At 44.3% G+C, this 24,039-nt stretch overlaps 1 protein-coding gene across 1 annotated transcript in view; it reads left to right on the top strand.

Moving 5' to 3' along the window:
* Window positions 1–14,502: 14,502 nt before the first annotated feature.
* Window positions 14,503–24,039, top strand: part of LOC140731770 (cytosolic arginine sensor for mTORC1 subunit 2) — a 186,950-nt gene continuing 177,413 nt past the window's right edge. The window contains exon 1 of the mRNA XM_073053550.1: window positions 14,503–14,816. Within this exon, the coding sequence (XP_072909651.1) occupies window positions 14,704–14,816 (113 nt within the window). The 5' untranslated portion in view covers window positions 14,503–14,703. The remainder of the gene's footprint in view (window positions 14,817–24,039) is intronic.

The following is a 24,039-nucleotide window of genomic DNA, read 5'->3' as shown; positions in this document are numbered from 1 at the left end:
GGGCCGAATGGCCTTTTCCTCTGCCGTACAGTTCAATTCTCAGCGGAGGTGTGTCTGTAGCTCTCTGTTCTCTCTATCCTCCTTGGTGTCAATGCTGCCTTCAGCATTATTGTCCACTCTATCTTGCAGCAGTACAACCCTTTCCAACCTTGTGCAATGCCCCTTACGTGACTTGCCACAGGCAGGACCTTATTGCCAATGTCTCTAGGTCTGCCGCTTGATCTGTAATGGGCTGCGTAACCCAGAGATTTGCAGTTGAGCAACCTGTCTCCTTTCCCTCAGAAACAAGAATCAGCTTCCTTATGAGCCACATGTAATATTGTAATAATCTAAGGTTTATTGCTATTAATCGCAGACTGTTTGAAATCAATATTTCCCCAGAAGAATGATAGCAAATACAACATTTATCACAGTTTGTCTGAGGTAAATAACCTTGCCTATTGCCAGGTTCAGCTGAGTCTCGCTCAGTTTTAAACTCAGTTTCCTCGCAGACAGATACTTCAATACTAAAGCTATTTTTATCTGGTTGCCAATCCTCGTGTTTCTCTTCTGTTGCTGATATCCCTGCCTTCATAAACACTATCATTGCCTTTTGATGATTATCCATGCAGATCGATCACACAGGCGTAATATTGGCATCTTCCTCTCCTCTTCCTGTTCCAGCTCGAAGCTTAGAGATACAGCCACCCACGACAGCACATTGGGAGCGTTTATCCCAAGCAATGGAGTGCTGGCATATCTCTCTAATGGTGGAATGTGGTGAGGTGGCTGAGGTAGAAACTGAGTAAAGCAAGTTCTCTCAATACAACTCCCAGTGAAGAAAGTGATTTCTTGGTGAAGTTTCAATTGCCTAAGCCTGGTAGAAACTTGGATTCATTTAATAGGCCTCTGCAAGACTATGGTAGGAATTTCACTGTAGTTCATAAAGGACAGAGTTCCTGATAACCAGGAGAAGTCCTTGGCAGGAACAGGAAGTCTATTCATGCTTTCTTGACCGATTCCCAAGTGGTGACATTCAGCAGGTTACAGCCACAGCCCTGACTGGGATTTTTAGGCCCATGAATTTGAATAGCAGCCCTAAATCAGAAAGTGTTTTTAATGGAGATAGGAATTGATAGGACATTAGATGCAAGGCTAGGAGACTGAGGACATTAACAGAAAGGAGACACTGGGGACAATCGGCATGGGGAAGCGAGGGAGATTGAGAATCTAAGCTGAGGACAAGATAGAAAATGTTGAGAGGCAGAGTTGGTATCCTGAAATACACTCTGCATTCAAATACACAATTAGCAAAAGCAAGCATATAGATGAAGAGAAAGCCCAGATAGATATCCCTTAGGAATTCTAAAGCAAATAGTTTACGAAAGGGATGGGAAGCCATTTCCAATGTGTCTTTAAAAAAGGGACAAAAAGCCAAGCAAGAGTTGATCAACAGAGAACAATATTGGGAAAATGTAACCACCAACCATGATCCAGGCTGACAGATGAAGACAATTACAGAGAACTTAGCAGGTTGGAAACAGGCCCTTTGGCCCATCAGGTCCTCACTTTCTATCAACCACTCACTTTCCCACTAGCACTACATTAATCCCACTCCTGGCAGCCTCCCCACATTCATTCCGCCTCCCCAACGTTCCACCACTCGCCTGCACATTAGGGACAACTTACAGTGGTCATTAACCTCCCGACTCACACACCCCCGGAACGTGGGGGGAGGCCAGAACACCGGGAGGAAACCCAGGAGGACGTGCAAACTCCACATAGGCAACACGTGAGTTCGGGGTAGAACCTGGGTGTAAGCTAGCAGCGTTGAGAGTTGCCCTAATGCGCCACCCTAATTACAGAGCAGATCATTTAAAACTTTGAACTGTATTGCTCCGGCTTTGTTACGAAAGGGCAGTGACAAGAGAGGTGGACACAGAGCTGCGCGGAGGTAACACTCTGAAAAATGGGAGACAGAAGCTGGTTAAAACTGGGAAATTGTCCATTATTGATAGATTGTCCAAGAAAGCTCTTGTGGCATCTTCTTCCTCTTTTTAAAATGCATTCAGGTGTTTTTCTACAATGCTTAGCAACATACCTCACAGATTCTCATTATTTTGGAAACTTATTAACAAACTGATAGTCTGATATGATTCAGCCTTGGATGCTTAATTGCACACAATATGGCCATCCAGGAGATGATGTAATGTTAAATACCCAGATAACAATTCTGCTGAATGGTAAATCTGTCTAAAAGGGAAACAATGACTAGAAGCTCACTTGCACAATATAGCAAAACCTTTTTCAAAATAAACTATCATGTTCTTTGTGATAGCTTTTGACCCATAGGGTGAAGGAATATCTTCAGGGCCCAGAAGTTGTAATGTAAAAACAATGTGACCCTGAGCCAAATTACATCAGTCGTCTTATTTTTCTTAAGTGATTTCTGGAGGGAAAGGGTGATGGTGTGTTTTGAGGGAAATGAATGTTGCTTCCAATAGTCCACTCATTCCAAAATTATGTCCCTTCAGTGCAGCGCTCCTGTGCATTAAACTTTCTTGATCCTTGTAGCTTTACTTTTTAGGATAACATTGAATACATCAATTGTCTGGATTCTATAAACTTTATTAGAAATGAAGTGAAAATTCCAATATTTATCATTGCAACTCTCGTCTCGTTTAAGAACCTAGGAATCATAAGTAACAAGTGCAGGAGCCAATCAACGTCTCATGTCCACTCTATCACTCAATCAGATCAAAGCTGACTTTTACCTCAGGACCATTTCCCTGCAATTACCCCAGATTCCCCTAATATCTATTGTAAGGTCAAGAAACACATATTTCAAAACTTACATAGTTCATTGGTTTAGTTTAGGACTTTTATTCTTAAAATTCAATTCTTTATGCCTGGACTGGTTTAATGATTTGTGGTTTAATGTTTTATATTCTGTGTTCTTTGTTTATTTTTTAAAAAATGTTGCCAGTTGTGTGATGTGTTCTTCTTTTGCACGTTGGGGGTTTGAAGTTTTTCTTCGAACGGTCTCCTAGTTTTCTCTATTTGTTTCGTGGCTGTCAGTGGGGAAGACAGATCTCAGGGTTGTATACAGTATACATGGGTGGTGGCATCCATTAGCTCGCGAGACCATGGATCTGCGCCCTCTCCAGGGTACAGGCCTGGGCAAGGTTGTATGGAAGACTGGCAGTTGCCCATGCAGTGAGTCTTCCCTCTCCACACCACCGATATTGCCCAAGGGAAGGGCAAGGGCCGATACAGCTTGGCACCAGTGTCGTTGCAGGAGTTGCCAGAACGAGGTTGAAGGCAACGTCGGACTGCCTTAGGGTCTCCAGCTCCGGATTTGTCCTCAGGGTTTACTCCCTAAGCTCCCATGAGAGAGTATGGCTGCAAGGCGGCGGAGGTTTGAAATCAGAGTTTCCCTCTCTTACATGGACTGCCTTCCAGACTGACAAGCTCCAACTAGATACTCTGACAATATACGTACTTCGAATTTGAAATCTTTGAATCTTATTCAGTTACTCTTGAAATCTCAGTGATTCCACTGAACAATTCTGGGGCATGTGGTTGTAAATTGGAATTGCTCAATACTTAGCTATTTAGTCTTTAATTAAATAGCACACAGAACACAATTACATTTGAGAAATAATTATTTTTAGCCAGTTTTACATCTTACATGAGTACAATGTTCATGTGCAAGGTATTGTAACTATTTGCCCAGACAAAGTAACATGGAGGGCTAGAGCGTACTTAACGTTTGCTTTCAGATGGAGTACTTTTTCCCCATCCCAGACACAGTTTTCCTAAAGTTATAGGATCAGCCTGGAGTCTGCCTAAAGGCCTCGAGCCTGCTTGCAAACTGCCAACCTACCCCCTCCCCCACTACCACTCAGAACACTGCTGAAGAAAAGTGCTATTTTACCAAACATACCCTTTTGTTAATCCTCTCCTTGATTTAAATGTTTTCTTTTTGTGTCTCTTGTAAGCCTCTAACCCATTTACTTTGTTTACTTTTGGAGCTCTTTATGTCGGGACTGTGCTATTAAAATCTCAGCTCGACTGAATTTCACAACACAAAAGTACCTAGATTTGATTTTCCCATCTGGGCTGAATTAGCCCATTTCCATCGGAGGGAAGGGAAGTGGGAGATCTAGAATTAGTTTTTTTTGTTTTGCAGTGCTTCAGTTATGAAAATCAGAGAGAAGTATTGCCAATTGCTGTTTGGTTATCCCTTCAGCAAGGAAACTGCCAAGAAAGTAGGTGAGGAAAGGAATGGGCTTGACTGTGATGTCCTTAGTGACTATTCAAGAGGCAATACTTGTGGGCCAAAAACTAATATAAGGAGCATTCAAACATACTGTGAAAATATTTCTTATACTGTGCAAGTTATATTCTATAATGGAGCAGGCCAGAGAGCTAAAACCTCCTCTAGCTCTTTACAGCTTAAATGGATAAAATGGTAGTTAACCCAATTTCTCTAATTCTCCGTAACTTCCGCCACCTCCAACAGGATCCCACTACCAAACACATTTTTCCCTCCCCCCCTTTCTGCTTTTTGCAGGGATCGCTCCCTACGCGACTCCCTTGTCCACTCGTTCCCCCCCCCCCCCCCCATCCCTTCCCACTGATCTCCCTCCTGGCACTTATCCTTGTAAACGGAACAAGTGCTATACCTGCCCTTACACTTCCTCCCTCACCACCATTCAGGGCCCCAGACAGTCCTTCCAGGTGAGGCGACACTTCACCTGTGAGTCGGCTGGTGTGGTATACTGCATCCGGTGCTCCCGGTGTGGCCTTTTATATATTGGTGAGACCCGACGCAGACTGGGAGACCGTTTCGCTGAACACCTACGCTCGGTCGGCTAGAAAAAGCAGGATCTCCCAGTGGCCACACATTTTAATTCCACGTCCCATTCCCATTCTAATATGTCTATCCATGGCCTCCTCTATTGTCAAAATGAATCCAAACTCAGGGTGGAGGAACAACACCTTATATACCGGCTGGGTAACCTCCAACTTGATGGCATGAACATTGACTTCTCTAACTTCCGTTAATGCCCCTCCTCCCCTTCTTACCCCATCCCTGATATATTTAGCTGTTTGCCTGTTCTCCATCTCCTTCTGGTGCTCACCCCCCCTCCTTTCTTTCTCCCGAGGCCTCCCGTCCCATGATCCTTTCCCTTCTCCAGCTCTGTATCACTTTCGCCAATCACCTTTCCAGCTCTTAGCTTCATCCCACCCCCTTCGGTCTTCTCCTATCATTTTGCATTCCCCCCTCCACCCACTACTTTCAAATCTCTTACTATCTTTCCTTTCGGTTAGTCCTGACGAAGGGTCTCGGCCCGAAACGTTGACAGCGTTTCTCCCTATAGATGCTGCTTGGTCTGCTGTGTTCCACCAGCATTTTGTGTGTGTTGTTCTCTAAAATGCTTTCTGTTCCATTTTTCCAATATTTCCTTTGCCCAGATGATCAATCACTGCCACATTCAGGTTCGGATATAAGATCCTAAGACCATAAGATACAGGAGCAGAATTAGGCCATTTGGCCCATCGAGTCTGCTCTACCATTTCATCGTGGTTGATTTATTATCTTTCTCTACTCCATTCTCCTGTCTTCTCCCCATAACCTTCGACGCCCTGACTAATCAAGAACTAATCACTGTCCACTTTAAATATACCCAATGACTTGGCCTCCACAGTTGTCTGTGGCAATGAATTCCACAGATTTACCACCCTCTGGGTAAAGAAATTCCGCCATCTCTGTTCTAAAGGGACATCCTTGTATCCTGTGCCCATTGGTCCTAGACTGCTGCACTATAGGAAACATCCTCTCCATGCCCACTCTATCTAGGCCTTATTTATTACATGTATATAGAAGCATACAGTGATATGCCTTCTCCGTGGATTGTCACCTTGTCGTGGTGGAGAAGCTTGTGTGGTCCTGAGATCCCGAGAGTGATGCCGTCTGGAGCTATGTTCCTGGTAGGGTCACCCATGGTGGTAAGGTCTAGGGTGAGGTCCCTGACAAAGAACAATCCAACCAAGACCTCAATGGTGGAACAGGCAGACAAAGTTACTTCGAACTCAACGGCTGTGAAGGCGGATGAAGGCTGCACCAAATCCATCACCTCCAATCGTCGTGCTTTCCATGCCATTGGAATCAGTTGGTTGATTTGTGAAGTATCGTGTGCTTCTTGGAGTGCAACATCAAGTACACGTTAAACAAATACACGCACAGGCGTCTTGGCTCTGCGATAGAGCGACGGATCGAAGGCCATCATCCTCAACCTTGAGGGACAGCCACGACGATGACAGTGAAATGAATCATTTGCGCTGTGGTTGTGCTGGGGGCAGCTCGCAAGTGTCACCACATATTCCAGCGCCAACATAACATGCCCACAATGCTCAACAGAATGACACAGAACACAATGAGCAACAAAACAATATCCCTGACAGTCTCCCTCCCTCTCTCTCTCTCTCTCTCTCTCTCTCTCTCTCTCTCTCTCTCTCTCTCTCTCTCTCTCTCTCTCTCTCTCTCTCTCTCTCTCCCCCCCCCCCCCTCCTGCCCCCCGCCCCCCTCCCTCCCCTCCAGGCCTGATTTCCTAGACCCTAGCGTGAAGGATGACTGTGTGGAGAAGCAGCTGGAAGACTACTGTTGCTAACTGTGGAATTTTATCCAGGCGGGAGTCAGAGTCTTTAGTGGGGGGGGGGGGGGGGGAACAAAATCTGAGCAATAACACTGGATTGTTGGTTTCCATCAAAACTACAATTTTTCACTCTTCATTAAGCACTCAGTTTTTAATAACTGTGTTTCCTTATTTTAGGATATAAAGGAGTGAAAGAGAGAAACGATTGCATTCTGAATGCCAATTAAAACATACTGAATCTTCAGTCCTTGAAGTAAAGTGTTTGCAGTCTCATTAGCCACACTGATAAAGAAAGAAAGGCATTCAAGTTATACAGTCCCTCACAGTCCTGGGAAGCCCCACAGCAACTTGCAATCAATAAAAATATTTTTGAAAAGTACACATCACGGTAATATTGGGATTGACCCAGAATATCTGAAGGAATGTAAGTATCTGTTCCAATAGTAGGAGACTAGAACAGCTCTACAATTTTAGAGCAAATTAGTTGTCAATTTGGATTTATTGCTCATCATGGTCAAACTGGGTGATGGCTTTGCTTTGCTTCGCCATCATATCCATGAATTAATTCCTGACTCCTACAGCCAGGTAGTCACTGTCAGAGGGTCGTACAGCACAGACTCTTGATGCACCACGGTATTGTGGCGGCTAGCAAAGTTCAAAGTACATTTATTATCAAAGTATATATACATTATACAACCTTGAAACATAGAAAACCTACAGCTCAATACAGGCCCTTCAGCCCACAAAGTTGTGCCAAACTTGTCCCTACCTTAGAAATTATTAGGCTTACCCATAGCCCTCTATTTTTCTAAGCTCCATGTACCTATCCAAAAGTCTCTTAAAAGACCCATCGTATCCCCCTCCACCACCTTTGCCGGCAGCCCATTCCACACAGTCACCATTCTCTGAGTAAAAAACTTACCCCTGACATCTCTGCACCTACTCCCCAGCACCTTAAACCTGTGTCTTCTTGTGGCAGCCATTTCAACCCTGGGAAAAAGCCTCTGACTATCCGCACGATTTGTCTCCTGACAGGCAGCCACGAAGCAAAGAAACCTGAAAAAAAAACAATTAAAAAAAAGAAGAATGTCAAACACCCAATGTGCAGAGAGAAAAAAAACATCATGCGAATGTAACTCTCGGTTCGGCTAGCGGCTTAACCTAGGGGAAGACAGTCTCCAGCCTGGCCAAACTTGAGAAATCTTGTTTGGGTGGATGCTGCACAATGTGCCCCCTGTTACAAATCAGTACCACGAAATAACAAACAGTACACAACATGCGATTAAACGATTGAGCTTTATAATTCTTAATTTGACTATGTGGTTAGTAAAGAAACAAAACAAAAAGAAAAGGGCCTATTCTCACAAAACAGTCTAATGCTCAACGTTGGAGTTCACCGTTCTGTTCACTTGTTTCCCATTGACCTCCTCCGAGTGTAGCCGACCCTCGGACTCTCACTGCAAGTCCACTCCGTCCGGCGGTCTACCAACTCTCTCCATTCACTTCTTCTCTCCTCATCTCTCCCCGGCAAAACACCGCGAAATCCCTGCTCCCAGACCCACAAGAAATAGCCCCACATTCCAAAGCCCCCGTTATCTCCAGTCATAGCCCAAACGTTGCCTTAGCAGTGAAACATCACAGAGAGGCCACCACATTAGCAGTGAAACCTTACAGCGTGTTACACGAGCAATAAGTGCAAGCACATAGCATTCTGAAATGAAGTCCACAATGAGGGGTGGTCCTTGGACACTCAGTTCAGCATAGAGTGGAGGAACGAGCTGAACCAGCCCAACCCTCGCCTCTGGCCCCGACACCCTGACCTTTTCAATCTAACTCAGTGCTTAAATTATCATCCAAACATGGGATTCGCTTGCTTTGGTACACTCTGGGGCCCCAACCCTGCCGCCTTGATTCAACCTTTATCCGACCTTTCCGATTCGGCTGGCACTGAAAGCGATCGAACCTCAGGTCCTTCTTGCTCTCGGTGATGGGCACGCAGCTTCGCCTCTGTCCTGCCACATCGAATTGCCTCCATGTCCAAAGGGAAGTCACAGACTATTGCTTGCGTTGGTCATTTACCAGAATAAAGAGTGACTAACAAAGTACTGACTTGCTTTCCTTGTTTCGTGTACCTCCAGCCAGAAGTCGCCGAGATTCACCGGCACCATCTCAAAGCGGAAGGTTTGTGAAACAGCGTAATGCTCTTGCAGCTTGGGCCGTTCCAGAGTTCAGAGTTCGTCTGTACATCCTCCCCATGGAATGCATTGGGCTTTCCCTGGCACTCTGGTTTCCTCCCACAGTCCAAAGTGGTACCATAAAATTGGTCATAAACATGAGAAAGTCTGCAGATGCTGTAAATCCAAAGCATATAAAATGCAGGAGAACTCAACAGCGTCTAGTGCAATGAATAAATAGTCGACGTTCCAGGCTGAGACCCTTCTTCAGGTTAATCAGTCATTGTAAATTCTGCTGTAATTAGATTAGGGTTAGTTGGATTGGCTGGGCTTGCCTGGCCAGAAGGGCTGAATCCACGCTTATCACTAAATAGATAAGTAATAAAAATAAATACCTATATTGACATTTTTGCTCATCTACACCAATCCTATGTGCCCACATTAAGCCCATATTCTGCTCTGCTTTGCCTGTTTAAGAGCCTGTCAAAATATCTCCAGAATGTAATGATTGTATCTGACTCCATCAGTCATCCGGCAGTGTGATTTAGATATCAACTTTTCCATGTATAAAAATAACCTATCCTCTTAAATCCCCTTTAACACTGCTTCATCTCACGTTAAACCCATTCCCTCTTGTTTTTCATGCTCTCATCATGAGAAAAAGATATCCAAGTATCTTATAATTTTTATATACCTCTTAACTGCCCTCTGCTCAGCCTAATTTGTTCCAGGGAAAGCAAGCCTAGTTTACCAGCCTGTCCAATCTCTCCCCATAACTATAGTCCTCCAGTCCAGGCAAATTCCTGCTGAATCTCCACTGCACTCTCTTCAGTGCAACAATACCCTTCTTTATAGGTTTGTGACTAGAAATGCACGCAATACTCCTAATCATCATTGTTAAATGTTACAGCATAGTGTCCAAACTTTGTATTCTATACCTTAACCTACAAGGGCAAACTTTTTTCAAAACCTATCGAATATTGAAAGGCCTATAGAGAGTGAACGTGAAGAAGACATTTCCTGTAGTGGGGGACTGTAAGACCAGAGGGCACAGCCTCAGGATACAAGGTTGTCCCTTTAGAACAGGGATGAGGAGGAATTACTTTAGCCAGAGGGTGGTGAATCTGTGGAATTCATTCCCATAGATGGCTGATGAGGCCAGGTCATTGGGTATACGTGAAGCGGAGGTTGATAGGTTCTTGATTAGTCAGGGTGTCAAAGGTTACGGGGAGAGGGCAGGAGAATGGGGTTGAGAGGGAGAATAAATCAGCCATGATGGAATGGCAGAACAGACTTGACGGGCCAAATGCCTTATTCCACTCCTATGTCTTATGATCTTCTGGCCTTTTGTCACCGGCACCTTACGTTCTCCCCGCGTCTGTGTGGGTTTCCTCCGGGAGCATCGGTTTCTTCCACATTCCTGAGATGTACTAGTTGATAGGTTAATTGGTTATAGTAAATTGTCCTGTGATTACTCTAGGATTAAAATTAGTGGATTGCTGAGCAGCATGGCTCGAAGGGCTGGAGGGGCCTGCTTTGTGCTGTATCTCAATAAAATAAATAAACTTGTAAAACTTCCTGCCCCGCTTCCACTCCATCTTGTCTCCCATTGTTGAAATGGAAGTTAGTGAGTATCCGGAATGAGCTGCCAGAGGAAGTGGTCGAAGCAGGTAAAACAGTGCAGCTTAACAGGCATTCGAGTAGGTATATGAAGGGAGGGTTATCGGCTGAATGTGGGCGATTGAGTCTAGCAGGGAGGTTGTTGTGGTTGGCATAGGTTAGGCTGAAGGATCTGTTCTGTGCTGCATAGAAGTGGTTCAGTGAGTCGGGCTACTGCCTCACAGTTCCAGTGATGTGGAACTGTGAAATTCCAAGGGTAGCTCAAGCCTAAGGGTATACCTAATCCTGCAAGTTACATCCTGGAATTGAATTTAGGAGCCGAGAGGTAATGTTGCAGCTATATAGGACTCTGATCAGGCCCCACTTGGAGTACCGTGCTCAGTTCTGGTCGCCTCACTACAGGAAGGATGTGGAAACCATAGAAAGGGTGCAGAGGAGATTTTCAAGGATGTTGCCTGGATTGGGCATCATGCCTTATGAGAATAGGTTGAGTGAACTCGGCCTTTTCTCCTTGGAGTGACGGAGGATGAGAGGTGACCTGACAGAGGTGTACAAGATGATGAGAGGCATTGATCGTGTGGATAGTCAGAGGACTTTTCCCAGGGCTGAAATGGTTGCCACAAGAGGACACAGGTTTAAGGTGCTAGTGAGTAGGTACAGAGGAGATGTCAGGGGTAAAGTTTTTACTCAGAGAGTGATGAGTGCGTGGAATGGGCTGCCGGCAACGGTGGTGGAGGTGGATATGATAGAGTCTTTTAAGAGACTTTTGGATAGGTACATGGAGCTTAGTAAAATAGAGGGCCATAGGTAAGCCTAGTAATTTCTGAGGTAGGGACATGTTCGGCACAACTTTGTGGGCTGAAGGGTCTGTATTGTGCTGTAGGTTTTCTGTGTTCTATGTTCTTCCACGCTTAGAAGGTGGCGATCATGATATGATAGAATTCACCCAGCAATTTGAGAGCGAGAGGCTAAAATCGAATCTATCAGAATTACAGTGAAGTATGGGGAACTACAGAGGCATGAGGGAGGAGCGGGAAGGGGACGTGAGCAGCAATGCCAGTAGAGCAGCAATGGCTGGAGTTTCCGGGAGTTATTTTGGAAGATGGAAGATCGCTTCATCACAAAGAAGCAGAAGTATTCTAAAGGGAGGATGAGGGAGCCATGGCTGACAAGAGAAGCCAAAGACTGCACAAAAACAAAAGACAGGGCATACATTACTGCAAAAATTAGTGAGGAGCTTGAGAAATGGGCAGTTTAAAAAAAAAACCGAACAGAAGGCAACTAAAAAGCAAGAAGAGGAGAAAAGATGAAATACAATCAGCTAGCCAATATAAATAGGAAGTTTTTTTCAGGTATATAAAGAGTAAAAGAGAAGAAAGAGCCTACATTGGACCACGAAATTGCACTGCAGAGGTAGTAATGGGGAAAGAGGAAATGGCCGATGAACTGAATAAATATTTTGTGTTGGCCTTCACTGAGGAAGACACCAGCAGAATGCCTGGAAATCGAAAGTGGCGGGGGCAAATGTGAGTCTGGTCACTATTACTAAGGAAGGTGCTTGGGAAGCTGAAAGCTCTGAAGGTAGATAAGAAGGACTACACCCCAAAGTTCTGAAGGAGATAACCGATTGATTGTGGAGATCTCATTGAAGCCAACCAAATAGTGAAAGGCCTAGGTAGAGTGGATGTGCAGAGGATGTTTCCAATAGCGGGAGAGCCTAGGACCAGAGGGCTCAGTCTCCGAATAGAAGGATGCCCCTTTAAAGCACAGATACAGAGGAATTTCCTGAGCCAGAGGGTGGTGAATCTGTGGAATTCATTGCCACATTTGGATGTGGAGGCCAAGTCGTTGGGTACATTTAAAGCAGAGCTTGATAGACTCTTGATTAGTAAGGGCATCAAAGGTAATGGGTAGAAGACAGGAGAATTGGTTTGAGAGGGAAAATAAATCAGCCATGATCAAATGATGGAGCAGACTCGATGGGCTGAATGGCCTAATTCTGCTGCTATGTTTCATGGTCTTAATTATTATCCCACACTGGACATTCCTGGTGTTGTTTAGTGACTCCAAAACATAAAACCAATTTACTGTCTCAAATTCATGTTTTATACCATAAGATATAGGAGCATTTAGGCCATTGAGTCTGTTCCACTATTTCATCATGGCTGATCCATTTTCCCTCTCAGTCTCCTGCTTTCTCCCCGTATCCCTGCATGCCCTGACTAATCAAGAATCTACCAAGCTCTGCCTTAAATATACATACAGACTTGGCCTCCATAGCTGCCTGTGGCAACGAATTCCACAGATGCACCACTCTCTGGTGAAAGAAATTCCTCCTTATCTCAGTTCTAAATGGAAGTCCCCCTAATGTCTCTGGTCTTAGACTCCCCCACCATAGAAAACATCCTCTCCACATCCACTCTACTGAGGCCTTTCAACGTTCGGTAGATTTTAATGAGCCCCCCACCCCGTCATATTTCTGAACTTCAGCGAGTGAAGGCCCAGAGCCATCAAATGCTCCTCAAATGATAAGCCTTTCAATCCCAGAATCATTATTGTGAACCTCATTTGAACCTTCTCCAATGTAAACACATCTCCTCTTCTCACTGTTACCATCAGGAAGGGGGTACAGAAGCCTGAAGGCGCACACTCAGCAATTCAGGAACAGCCTCTTCCCCTCTGCCATTAGACATTGAACCCATGAACACTACCTCACTCTTTAAAATACTATTTCTGTTTTGCACTATTTTAAATCTAACTAATATACATTTTTACAGTATACTTTCTGTAATTGATTTACTTATTTTTGCTCTATATATTATGTATTGCATTGGACTGCTGCTGCTAAGTTAACAAATTTCACGACGCATGCCGGTGATAATAAACCTGATTCTGACGTCCTTTCTTCGCTAAGGGACCCAAAACTGTTTGCAATACCCCAAGTGAGTTTTCACGGTGTTGAGATTGGCCGAGCCTGCACTTTATCTCCACCGGCAGCGCTAACCTCCCGATTCTCCCTAGACTATGACTGGTTCAATTTCCAGTCTGCATTCCCAACTCAATCTGATTCTTTGAACTCCTTCAAATTCTCTCCGCTGAGACCCCGAGCTTACTAAAATATATTTGTGGGTTTATTAAGATCTTCCTCCCACACACTCGGCGCTTTGCATTCTCCTTTCCACAAGTGCTGTATTGCCCGCTGTGCAGTGTTAGAATTTTCTCTGTAACCATACAATCTACTGAACTCTTTTTCACTGGAGCATATTCACGTTCAGCAAACAAACACGAGAACGCACTTTTTTTTAACAAAAGTATAACATTTCCTCTGCTCTTTTTATTTATCTTTCAGTTCATAGTAGGTACAAAGTTTCATGTGAAGTTGCAAAAGCGCAACAACAACGCCCATTTTCTTTGTTCATTTTAATAGCTACAATGTATTAAAATGTCTAATATATCTTGCCTGACAAGCTGTCATATCCATTAACAATTGTCAGCGAGGCTTAATAGAAAAACAAACATTTTCTGCTCCTAAGTGATTAGGAAATTGCAGCTTAAAATACAGAAATAAAGAGCTCTTTCTTCAGGCTGCTGAACAACTCACACCTTGGAAGAGGTTGTTTTTGAGGCAATATGTAGAACTTACACGGAAACGCGGCATTAAATGGTTTGGTAATCTTTTTAAAGGCATACGTAAAATAAACAAAACCAGATCTAATATTATCTAAGCATTGCAGTTTATTAAGCACCTAAAACGATTTTGCGATGCATTTTGAAACACTGCTTTGCACCAGGTATTGGGTGTCTGTTTAATGCAAAATTGGGCTGTCAGCAAGAACGACCTTGCGTTTCAGAAGAGATGTTTTTTAAACCCTGCCCCCCCCCCCCCCCCCCCCCACTCCAATAGCACTGCAACCATTCCGGCACTTGACATGCGCAGTACTGAAGGACTACAATTCCCAGAGTGGCCTTGCAGCCGGGCATGCGTAGTGTGGGCAGACTGCCTCTTGAGTGGCATGTTGTTTGTTACACTGTAACCAGCTGCCCGGGCTACAGCGACTACTGCTGGGACCATTATTCTGCATGCTGATAGATCGCTGCCTCTTCCACCCAACCTCCTCTCTTTCTCTAATCTTCCTGCCTCCTCCTCCTCCTCCTCCTCCTTTCAAGGAACTTTAAAAAAATTATTTGCAGATCAAGTGGTAATCATATAAGGACGGGGTCTCGCAGGCTTTTCAACTAGATGATCCACAAATGAGAAGGAGGAAAAGATGGAGCTGCATATCTTAGAACACAGACTGAAAGTAGCAAGTATAGCCAAGGACGGCATCCAGTTGTTTACTCATGGATTAATAAAACTTGCTTTCCTGCCTTCAAAGACAAGGTAAGTGGAGCAAAATTTAAAAAAAAAATAAAACGAGAAACGCACAATATCAAATTGGGACTCCTGTACTCCTGTCTTTAAATTGAAACTGCACCGGAGGAGAAAAACAACAGTTGATGTCATTGCTGAGACACCGAGAGGCAAGATAAAAGGTAATCGCATTGACTGGAACTGTTAAAAAGGCAGTGATCTAGCTACTTATCCCGGCCTACTGCAACAGTCATTGTCATCTCCAGATGGATAATGTGATTCAAACACAGCGGGAAAGTGGAGTTAAAATAAACGGCAGGCCGGGGGGGTGGGAGGGGTGGTAGTTGTGAATGAAAACGGGTCAGACATTCGGCTCTTGATTTCGGGACCTGAAGTAGCGGCTGTTGTAGGAACCCGGCTTCTGGGGGCACAGGGCAGTATCCAGGCAGCGCCGGTCGGAGGGGAGTCTGCACCCGGATCAGCACAGAAAGCCAGCTATAATTGCAATGACACCTGATCTCCCAGGAGCTGCTTTAAATGAGCGACCTCCACCCCCCAGCCCTATAAGAAATCTGCTTCTTGGCCTTTTTTAAAATTGTAAAATCACAACGATTGCATGTTAACTATTTTAAAGACAACCCATTCTGTGCCTTGGTATCCTGGTTTATTGAACGTACAGCGATCCCAGTACAGAGTTTGATCGCCTTTGTTTAAGTGCACAGGCATCGGCAGATACTGGAGGAATCTCGGTTTCTCAATAACTTTCAGAACATTACGAGATATTAGCTGACATTTAGCAGCGGGGCACTTCTTCCAATTTAAACCTTCCGCGCTAATTTAATTTTTTTAAAATTCTGTTTGATCAAGCTGCACTTCTTTGTGGATATGCTCGTTTTGGAAAAATATCCCTCCCAGGTATTTAATATATAGTGTTTTATGATTTGTTACCTGGCCTCCATGTGCGGAACAGCCCACAGTTTATTGTCAGACCAGAAATGCAACGAGAGTTAATTCATCTTAATGACAACCCAAAGTTCCAGCAGGAAAGTCAAACTGATTGCAAAAAGAAGGCCGTTTAATGCAGCGCTAGTTGATCTTGCAGCTAAATTTTCTCTCAGCAAAGAAAGCAGATCTGATGAGATTTTATTTTACATCGGCGCGATGCACACATTAGCTCAATTCCGCAACGATGGCGTGCAACAATTTTTTTTTCTCTCTCAGAAGTTGTCGCGTGTACTTTTAGTTTGCTCCGAAGAAATCGGGGTGATATTGTGCAAAAGCCGGGCGGGCTGACGAACCGGCGTTGCTGGCCTTCGAATCGTTTTAAGGGGCTGCCTGGTTTGTGTCACTGCCTTTCCAAATGCATGCAGTTTGTAAAGTGCAACGCAGAACGGTGCGAGCGAGCAGCGTCTGCATAACGTACTTAATATATGTGTTGGTTGGCTCGGTTAGATTCCCGCTGCGGCGGTCGGTTGAAACGGACGTTATTTACCCATTCAGCATCCCCTTGCGTACAAAAAGCTTACAGTTGATCTGGGGGTGGGTGAATGGCCGCGGGGAGGCCTTAACTGTTCAGAAGTGTATGGTTCGAGTGCACTGGAATAAGAGCAAAGGCGTGTCCCGCCTTTCGGCCCTCCCGTCCTGTGAAGCACAACTTTCAAAGTGCACGGGGAGCAGTGGCGAGTGCTGAGGGAGTTGTTGATCCGGAGCAGGGCCGGAACTGTAATGAAATGCTTTCTAAAACCCAGTTGCAATCGCCAGAGCAGGCACTACAGATGCGCAGAAAATACTGGGGACGGAATAATTGTAGGAAATGGAGCGGGTGTCAAAGTACCTATCTGTTATTATATACTACCTTGAGATTCATTTTCTTGCGGGCATTTACAGGAAAAATATAAAACTGACCAACAACCAATGTGCAAAAGAAGACTGCAGAAACAAACCCGGGAACGTAAAGTTGTAAAGAATCCTTGAAAGCGGGTCTTTGCATTGTAGAATCGGTTCAGAGTTGAGGTGAGTGATGTTACCCAATGCCCTGTCAGGAGCCTGATGGTTATGGGGCAATAACTGCTCCTGAACCTGACGATGTGGGACCTAAGATTCCTATGCCTAGTCACAAACAGGAGAAAACCTGCAAGGCACACAAAATGCTGGAGGAGCTCAGCGGGGCCAGGCTGGCATCCATTGACCCGGTGAAGGGTGTCGGCCTGAAACGTTGTCTGCGCTCTTTTGCACAGATACTGCCTGACCTGCTGAGTTCCTCCAGCACTGTGTGTGTGTTGCTCCTTTACCTGCTGCCTAGCTGGTAAGAGTATATAATTTTGTTGAAATCAACGAAGCAGTTTTTTTCTTCTCTCTTGGCTCTAAGTGGCAAAGTGATTTGTGGAGTGAAAACAAGGAAAATGTAGACTTATTCGGTGGGGGGGGGCAGGGGGGAGGAATTGCTAACCTTAACTAGAGACCTTTCACCCAGACCATAAAAGGGTGCCAATTACACCTGATTTAAGTTGCCGAGAAGAGAGAGCAAACAATGTGAAAAGGTGAAGCCTTTCATTTTCCGTTCCAGTTTAAAATTCTGCTTTCACTACTCATAACATCGTCTCCTTCACACGGTGAGTCCGTGACGCACTAGGTGGAACTCCATTCAATCTGTGAGGGTGACTCTGAGCTTCAATTGTTGTGTCACTTCACTTCTCCATTCCACTCCTACTCTGATTCCTTCTGCACTGGTCTAACAAAGGCCAGGCTGACACACTTCAGGCCTCGTGACTTAACACTGAACTCAACAAATTAGTCTGTGTCACAATTGGACAATTTTGGTAAAAGGATCTACAGTAATTTAAAAAAAAGACAGAAAAATTTGTGAAGGTTTAGTAGGCCGAGCATCATCTGGAAAGAGAAACGGGTAAACGTTACAGATCAAACTTTAACTATCACCATGGTAGCACATTCTTTTCCTCCCTTATTCTCTTCAAAATAATTTCCTATTTGTATCTATATCTTAGCAATCATCTGATTGACAATCCTTCATCTCCCTAGCTCAGCTAACACAACCTCCCACTTGTGTCAGGGCTGCTAGTCTAGGTCTCCAGCCTATCATTGATATTTACTTCATTCCATCCAACCCTCCTCTCCCGTAGTCACAGAATTAAAAAGCACGGAAGCCTAACTAAGATGCCTGGCTAATTTGAAACCTGTTTGCCATCTAACTTGGCCACTTTCTGATGAAAGGTTATTGGCCTGAAACAATAATTGTATCTCTCTCCACAATGCTCTCTGCATCTTCTATTTGTTCTGGTATTGCCAAAGGCTGGTGGTTCTGGGAATGTCAAATAATGGCTGCTGTCTGGAACAGTGTTCACACGCTTCCCTGCCAGTGTGAAAGACAGGTGCTGCTTCTCCTATGGTTGCTGGGGGAAATGGGGTGAGAGGAGGGGGTTGGTGAAAATGCTGGGTGGCTCTGTGGAAGAACGGTGGCCTCACAGTTCCAGGGATCCCCGTGAAGCGCCGTCTGTGTGGAATTTGAATTCTTTCTGGGACCGCTTGGAATTTCCTCCTGGTCTGATTTCCTCCCACATCCCCAAGACATGGGTTCATAGGCAAATTGATAATTCAGAGTTGCCCCTGGTGCAGTGGTGAACGGCAGAATCTGGGTGGCAGATCTTGATTGGAATGTGTTACAGGGAAGATTAGTTGGGTAATGGGGTTGATCTGTTGGCTGGCTTAAACCCGATGGACTAAAATGCCTTCCTTCCATGGCATGAGGAAATCTGGAGATGGTAATTGGACCATGGTGAAGAGGGGAAGAAGAGATGAGTCTGCTGATGGAATCTCAGTGAAGGTGCTGGGAACAAGTTGAGGGCAGTCCCATTGAAGACGAAGACTGGTCTGGTTGAAGGTAAGTACGCAGGAGCACTATCCTGGATCGGAGGGAGTGAGAGCGAAGGTGCAGGAAGTCGCTGAGAAATGGTTACGGGCTCTATCCGCAGTAGTGGAGGGGCGGCTTGGTTCAGGATGAGCATCAGTGTGGAAAGTCCTGTCATCAGAGCAGACTCCGAAGAGCTAAATAACTAGGGAAACGTGGTGGACGGGAAGAACTAAGTCATACTGACATACTTTTTGATTTTCATTTACTGTTTCACTGATCCTGACCTGTGGGAAAACTTTACAGGGCATCAGTGTCTCTGGCCCTGTGGGCCATAGAGAATGGTTGATATGTGGAACGCACTGCCAGAAGAGGTGGTGGAATCAGATGCAAAGACTGTGTTTAAGAGGACAGCGAATAGATAATGGAGGTAATCTAATGGGGGCTGATAGATTAAGTGGACAGTAATATCAGCATAGTTATAGTGGGCCAAAGGGCCTGTATCTGTGCTGTACACCACCATGACCAAGTGCTGTATAGAATTGCAGAATATGCCTGCAGGGAGATGAATCTCAGGGTTCTATATGGTGACATATATGTACTTTGATGATAACATTTTACTTTGAGACATACAGGCCGTATACATGGATCAAAACAGGTTCCATTTTCACCAGAAGTTGATTTTGTCCATGAGTCGGAAAATAAAAGTCACTTTAATATTCCAGTATCTGCAGATTTTATCTTGTCTGTTACTTAATATAGTAGCTTCATCTCCGCAGTATTATAATGAATGACATAAGATGGATTTAAACTAATTCTGGTATTTGAGTAAATATACGTACGTGCGTCGGGTTTTTTGTATTTTACAATATTACTGGGGGGGGTGGTCATTTGTATGTAGGGGTGTCACAAGTCGGGTGTTTGCACCCCAGGGACAGCCTGTATAAAAGCATGGATGAGATGTGCTGAGGGGCTTTATTTTCTGTAATGTGTAACTTTGACTGTGTTGTGTGAATGTTTCAGTGGAGTCTATTACCTGGAGCTTAAAGGCCTTGTGAGTCCTTGATTTAGAAGTTGTTAGTCTTGATAAAAGCTGTCAATCCTAGTAGTGAAAATCTTAAGCCAAATGGAGTGTTAAACATAACCCAAAGCCTTTGAATCTCCCAGGGTAAGAGTGTCTTCTGTTGCTATATGGTGAAGCAGGAGTTAAGGTCTTCCAGTAAGTTTGTGCAGGGAAGATACTAAAGGCCAAATTAAAAGCTTGACCTGGAGCAGAAAATAAGAAGTGGATAGACGGCATCAGGAGATGGCAGAGGGGTGTTGCTGTGAGGGTTGGATATGTAAAGTAGGATTTGAAGCATTTATACTAGTGAAGTGACTTTCTCGACCTGGCTTGGCAGTTTTTGCTTGTTTAAGATGCACATCCAAGCATTGAAATAAACACTGAAAATGCGGATTGTTATTGTCATGTTACATTGTCAAGGCGTTCATGTGAACATCAAAGCTATTTCTGTTCCACAGAGATGTCTTCTTTGCACTTGTGACATCTGAATAATGCCATAACCAATTGTCTTTCTCTGCAGACTTTACAGAGCATTGTGTGATGAAATAGTGACACAGAGAGAATCAATATGAAATGATTAACTAGATTTCTTACATTTTATTACAGTATATAGAAACTTTCTATTCATTTAAGAAGCTCTTGTAAACAAAAAGCTTTTATGTCTACTTTTTTTTTCTTGCCATTAAAGATTAGGGCTTGAAGAATTACCGTAACCCCTGGAGTATAAATCATGTATAAATTGCCAACCCCCCCCACCCACTTATTTTGGGGATTCAGTTTTGGAAAACTATCTTTCTTGAAGAATTGCCTTAATTTTTTTCTGTGTTTCTGGGGATTGCAAACAACTGGTCTTTGTTGGAAAACTTTGCTGCCAATATTAGTGAGGTTAAAAGAAATATAATTTGCAAAGCTTGAAGTTTGTGCTCATACTAACAGATAGGCTATTCCTCCTGTGGAGTTGTACCTCTCCAGAGATTTGTGGTAGTCAGAGGACTGTGTCAATGTGTGTTTGCTACTTTTTTTCTGAACTTTCTAACTGAAGTTTGTTCCCTGATCTCTTTTTCCTACTGAGCTATGTGGTAGAACATCCCAGTAGAACAAAGGGAATACAGATCTGTAATTCCTTGAAAGTAGCATCGCAGGTACTCAGGACTATAAAGAAAGCTTTTGGCACATTGGTTTTCATAAATGAGAGTGCGGAGTACTAAAGCCGAGATGTTATGTTGAAGTTGTATGAAATAATTGGTCAAATTTGGAGTTCTGGCCATCTACCTATGGGAAAGATAATAAGATTGAAAGAGTGCGATAATTTACAAGGATGTTGCAGGCAGGACCTGAGGGCTTGAGGACCCGAGTAATAGGGCAGGGTTGACTAGGTCAGGACTTTATTCCCCGGAGTGTAGGAGAATGAGGAGAGAGGTGTATAAAATTTATTAGGGGTGTAGATCGCGTGAATGCATACAGGCTTTCTCCGCTGAGGTTGGGTCAGACTAGAAGCAGAGATCATAGGCTTAGGGTGAAAGATGAAATATTCAAGGGGAACCTGAGGGAGAACTTCATTCAGAGGGTGACGCAAGTGCGTAAAGAGCTGCCAGTGGACGTGGTAGATGTGGGTTTCATTTGCAACACTTAAGAAAAGTTTAGATCGGTTCATGGACGAGAGGGGTATGCAGAGATGTGATTCAGGCATGACTAGGTATGACTAGGCAGAGAAACAGATTTGACATCGACTAGATGGGCCGAAGGGCCTATTCTGTACTACTCTGACTCTAAACCATCATTTCAGTGTTACTAAAGCCTTGAGGACCTCCTGTAGTTTGCTTCTCTTCCCATCCAAGGGAATTGCGCACCCCAACCTGGGGACAACAGGTTAATGGCAATTAAGCTTCGGAGTGGCCTCGTTAATGAGGGTTGTTGATTAAAAATTGACCTTGCCCATGTTTTAAAAAAAAATTCTTCTTTCCTTATTCCTTACATCATTGGGCAATGTACCTCAAGGGTAATTCCCTGATCCTGGCTGGAATTAGGCAGGCAGCCCAGTCTCTAGGCTGATCAGTGAATCAGGCTCGCAGTATTGGAACCCAGCCTGTGAGTCATGATATTGTTTGAAGCTCTTTGCTCAGAATGTAGGATTGTGAAATGATAAAAGTCCCTTTCTGTAGTTGTTAATGGGACATCTGAGAGACTTGACAAGAGGGTGACGAAGTTTTGAAGTGAGCTCAGTGGGGCAGAGTATGTACTGGTATGTACTCAGCAAGATTCTACAAGCAGCCATCAGATACACTGCCAGGCAGCCAGTGTTCAGTGATTGCAGGATGACTGGTGGTCCATGTATGTTTTCGTTTAGGTGAAGAGGTGGTACCTTGGTGCAGTGGCTCGTCTGGAACATGGCACCTCTAGTGCTGCAGTGCCCCCTTAGTGCTCTATTGCCCTTGTATTTGGCACTGGGTTTCAGGTTGCAACCTTCTGGGGACAGAAGTGCTACCTCTTGAGAAATGGCTGACTTGAGGTTAATGCTTTAGCTATGTTGTTCCTGGAAAAATTGCCTGGTGTTGCAGCGATCATGCCGCAAAGCAGCAGGTCTCTTTTTTAAAAAAAATATAAGCCCTAACAAAGCAGGTGAAAAGAAACGGCTTCGTGCAGTCAAACACCACAAGAAGTAACGTGGCGACTCTAGAATGGCCGAGCGTCTGAGAACCAGAAGTAACCTGAGTTTTATACTTAAGTGATTGGTGGATCCTTTGGAGGAATCAAACTTGTGGAACTCTGAAGGGGAACATCCAAACGTGGTTTGGAAAATTTAGAATTTTACACTAATCTGATGCATGAGGTTAATTCTGAAGGAAGGTTTGTGTTTACACTTTCTTGCCAGTGAGGTACTTTTTCATGCTGAATTAGGTAGGCATGTAGCAAACTCCGTTAACCAAAGTGACCAGTTAATATCTTCAGAAATGTTGATTGAGGGATTATTATTTGGTGGAACATCAGGTTAACTCCGGTGTTCTTTGAAATTGTGCCGTTTGAGCGTTTCCATCCCTTGCAGAATGCGAACAGGGCCTCACCTGAAGGCCCCATCTGAAAGCTGACACCAAATCTAATAGTGCAGCATTCCCTTAGTGTAGGGTTGGAATGTGAGCCCTAAATTTCAGAATCAGGTTTACTATCACTAACGTGTTGGGAGATATGCTGCAGTACATATATATAAAAAAATTAAAGTTACAATAAGAAATTTAAAAAATAAATAGGTAGTTGCAAAAGAGAACAAAATAGTGAGGTAGCCTCTGTTCTCTTTTCCTAAAATGTTAAGTGTGTGCCTTCAAGCTCCTGGACCTCCTCCCTGAGGTTTATGCATGGGCTTCTGGACTAGTATTTGTACCCAGGACATCTGCCTGAGAGGTATGTTATTAATACGGCCACAGCCAAGATGTTTTTCTTGAAACATCTACTACCTGACAAAAGTTATTCTTCTGAACACAATTCTAAGAGGTGACTGCTCCCTATTTCGCCTTCCCACCCTCTTACAGAAGCAGAGAGAAGTAGATTTCTCTTTCTTTGCCTGGAGGAGGGGGGTAGCAAGTGGATTGCGGAACCCAGAGTGACAAGCAGGTTGAGGAGGGCTAATTCTGTGTCAGCAAATGTTGACTGGTCCCTCCCTTCCCCCACCACACACCTCCAAAAACCCTGACAGCTGGCGTGTAGATTGCTATCGGTCCATTGTCTCCATCGCTAGCTTTGCTTGCTGAATTTTCTAGTTGTTAAAATATGCTGAGCTAAACCCCCCTGGTAAATGCACAGTAATACAGCAAGTGCAGAGGGCTTCCCTGCTGGAAAGGCTCTGTCACGGCAACCCTGATCTACCTGTCCAGATTGCATTTATGAATTGGAACGGAGCTGAGCAGGTCCTGAGTGAAAGACACACTTTCCTCCCCACCCCCCAACCCGGCCCACTGGAGCTAAGCTCGTGTGACTGCTATGTCAAGTTGCATCGTGTTTGCCTGCTCAGAAGATATCTCTCTTATGAGCAAGAATGTTGCAGGTTAAAGTCCCACTCCAGGGAGCCGAATGTGAAATCTAGACCAATAGTTTAGTGCAGTGCTGAGGGTCGACAGGGGGCTTGAATGTTCCATCAAACAGGAGAAAACATGCTGCCTTGAATGGATAGAAGAGACACTTGATTTTGTCTGAAGGAGAGTGGTGAATTCTTCGTAGTGACCCAACCAATACTTATCCCAAACAAAGTACAGCAAAGATCTCAAAACCTACATGCTTGGGACCTTGGTTGCGTTGGATTGGCAATACTTCTGGGATATTGGATTTTATTTCTA

The sequence above is a fragment of the Hemitrygon akajei genome, chromosome 8 (assembly GCF_048418815.1).
Source record: "Hemitrygon akajei chromosome 8, sHemAka1.3, whole genome shotgun sequence".
NCBI lineage: Eukaryota > Metazoa > Chordata > Chondrichthyes > Myliobatiformes > Dasyatidae > Hemitrygon > Hemitrygon akajei.
Note: the sequence above shows the minus strand (reverse complement) of the source record. Positions and strands in the feature narration are given on the sequence as shown.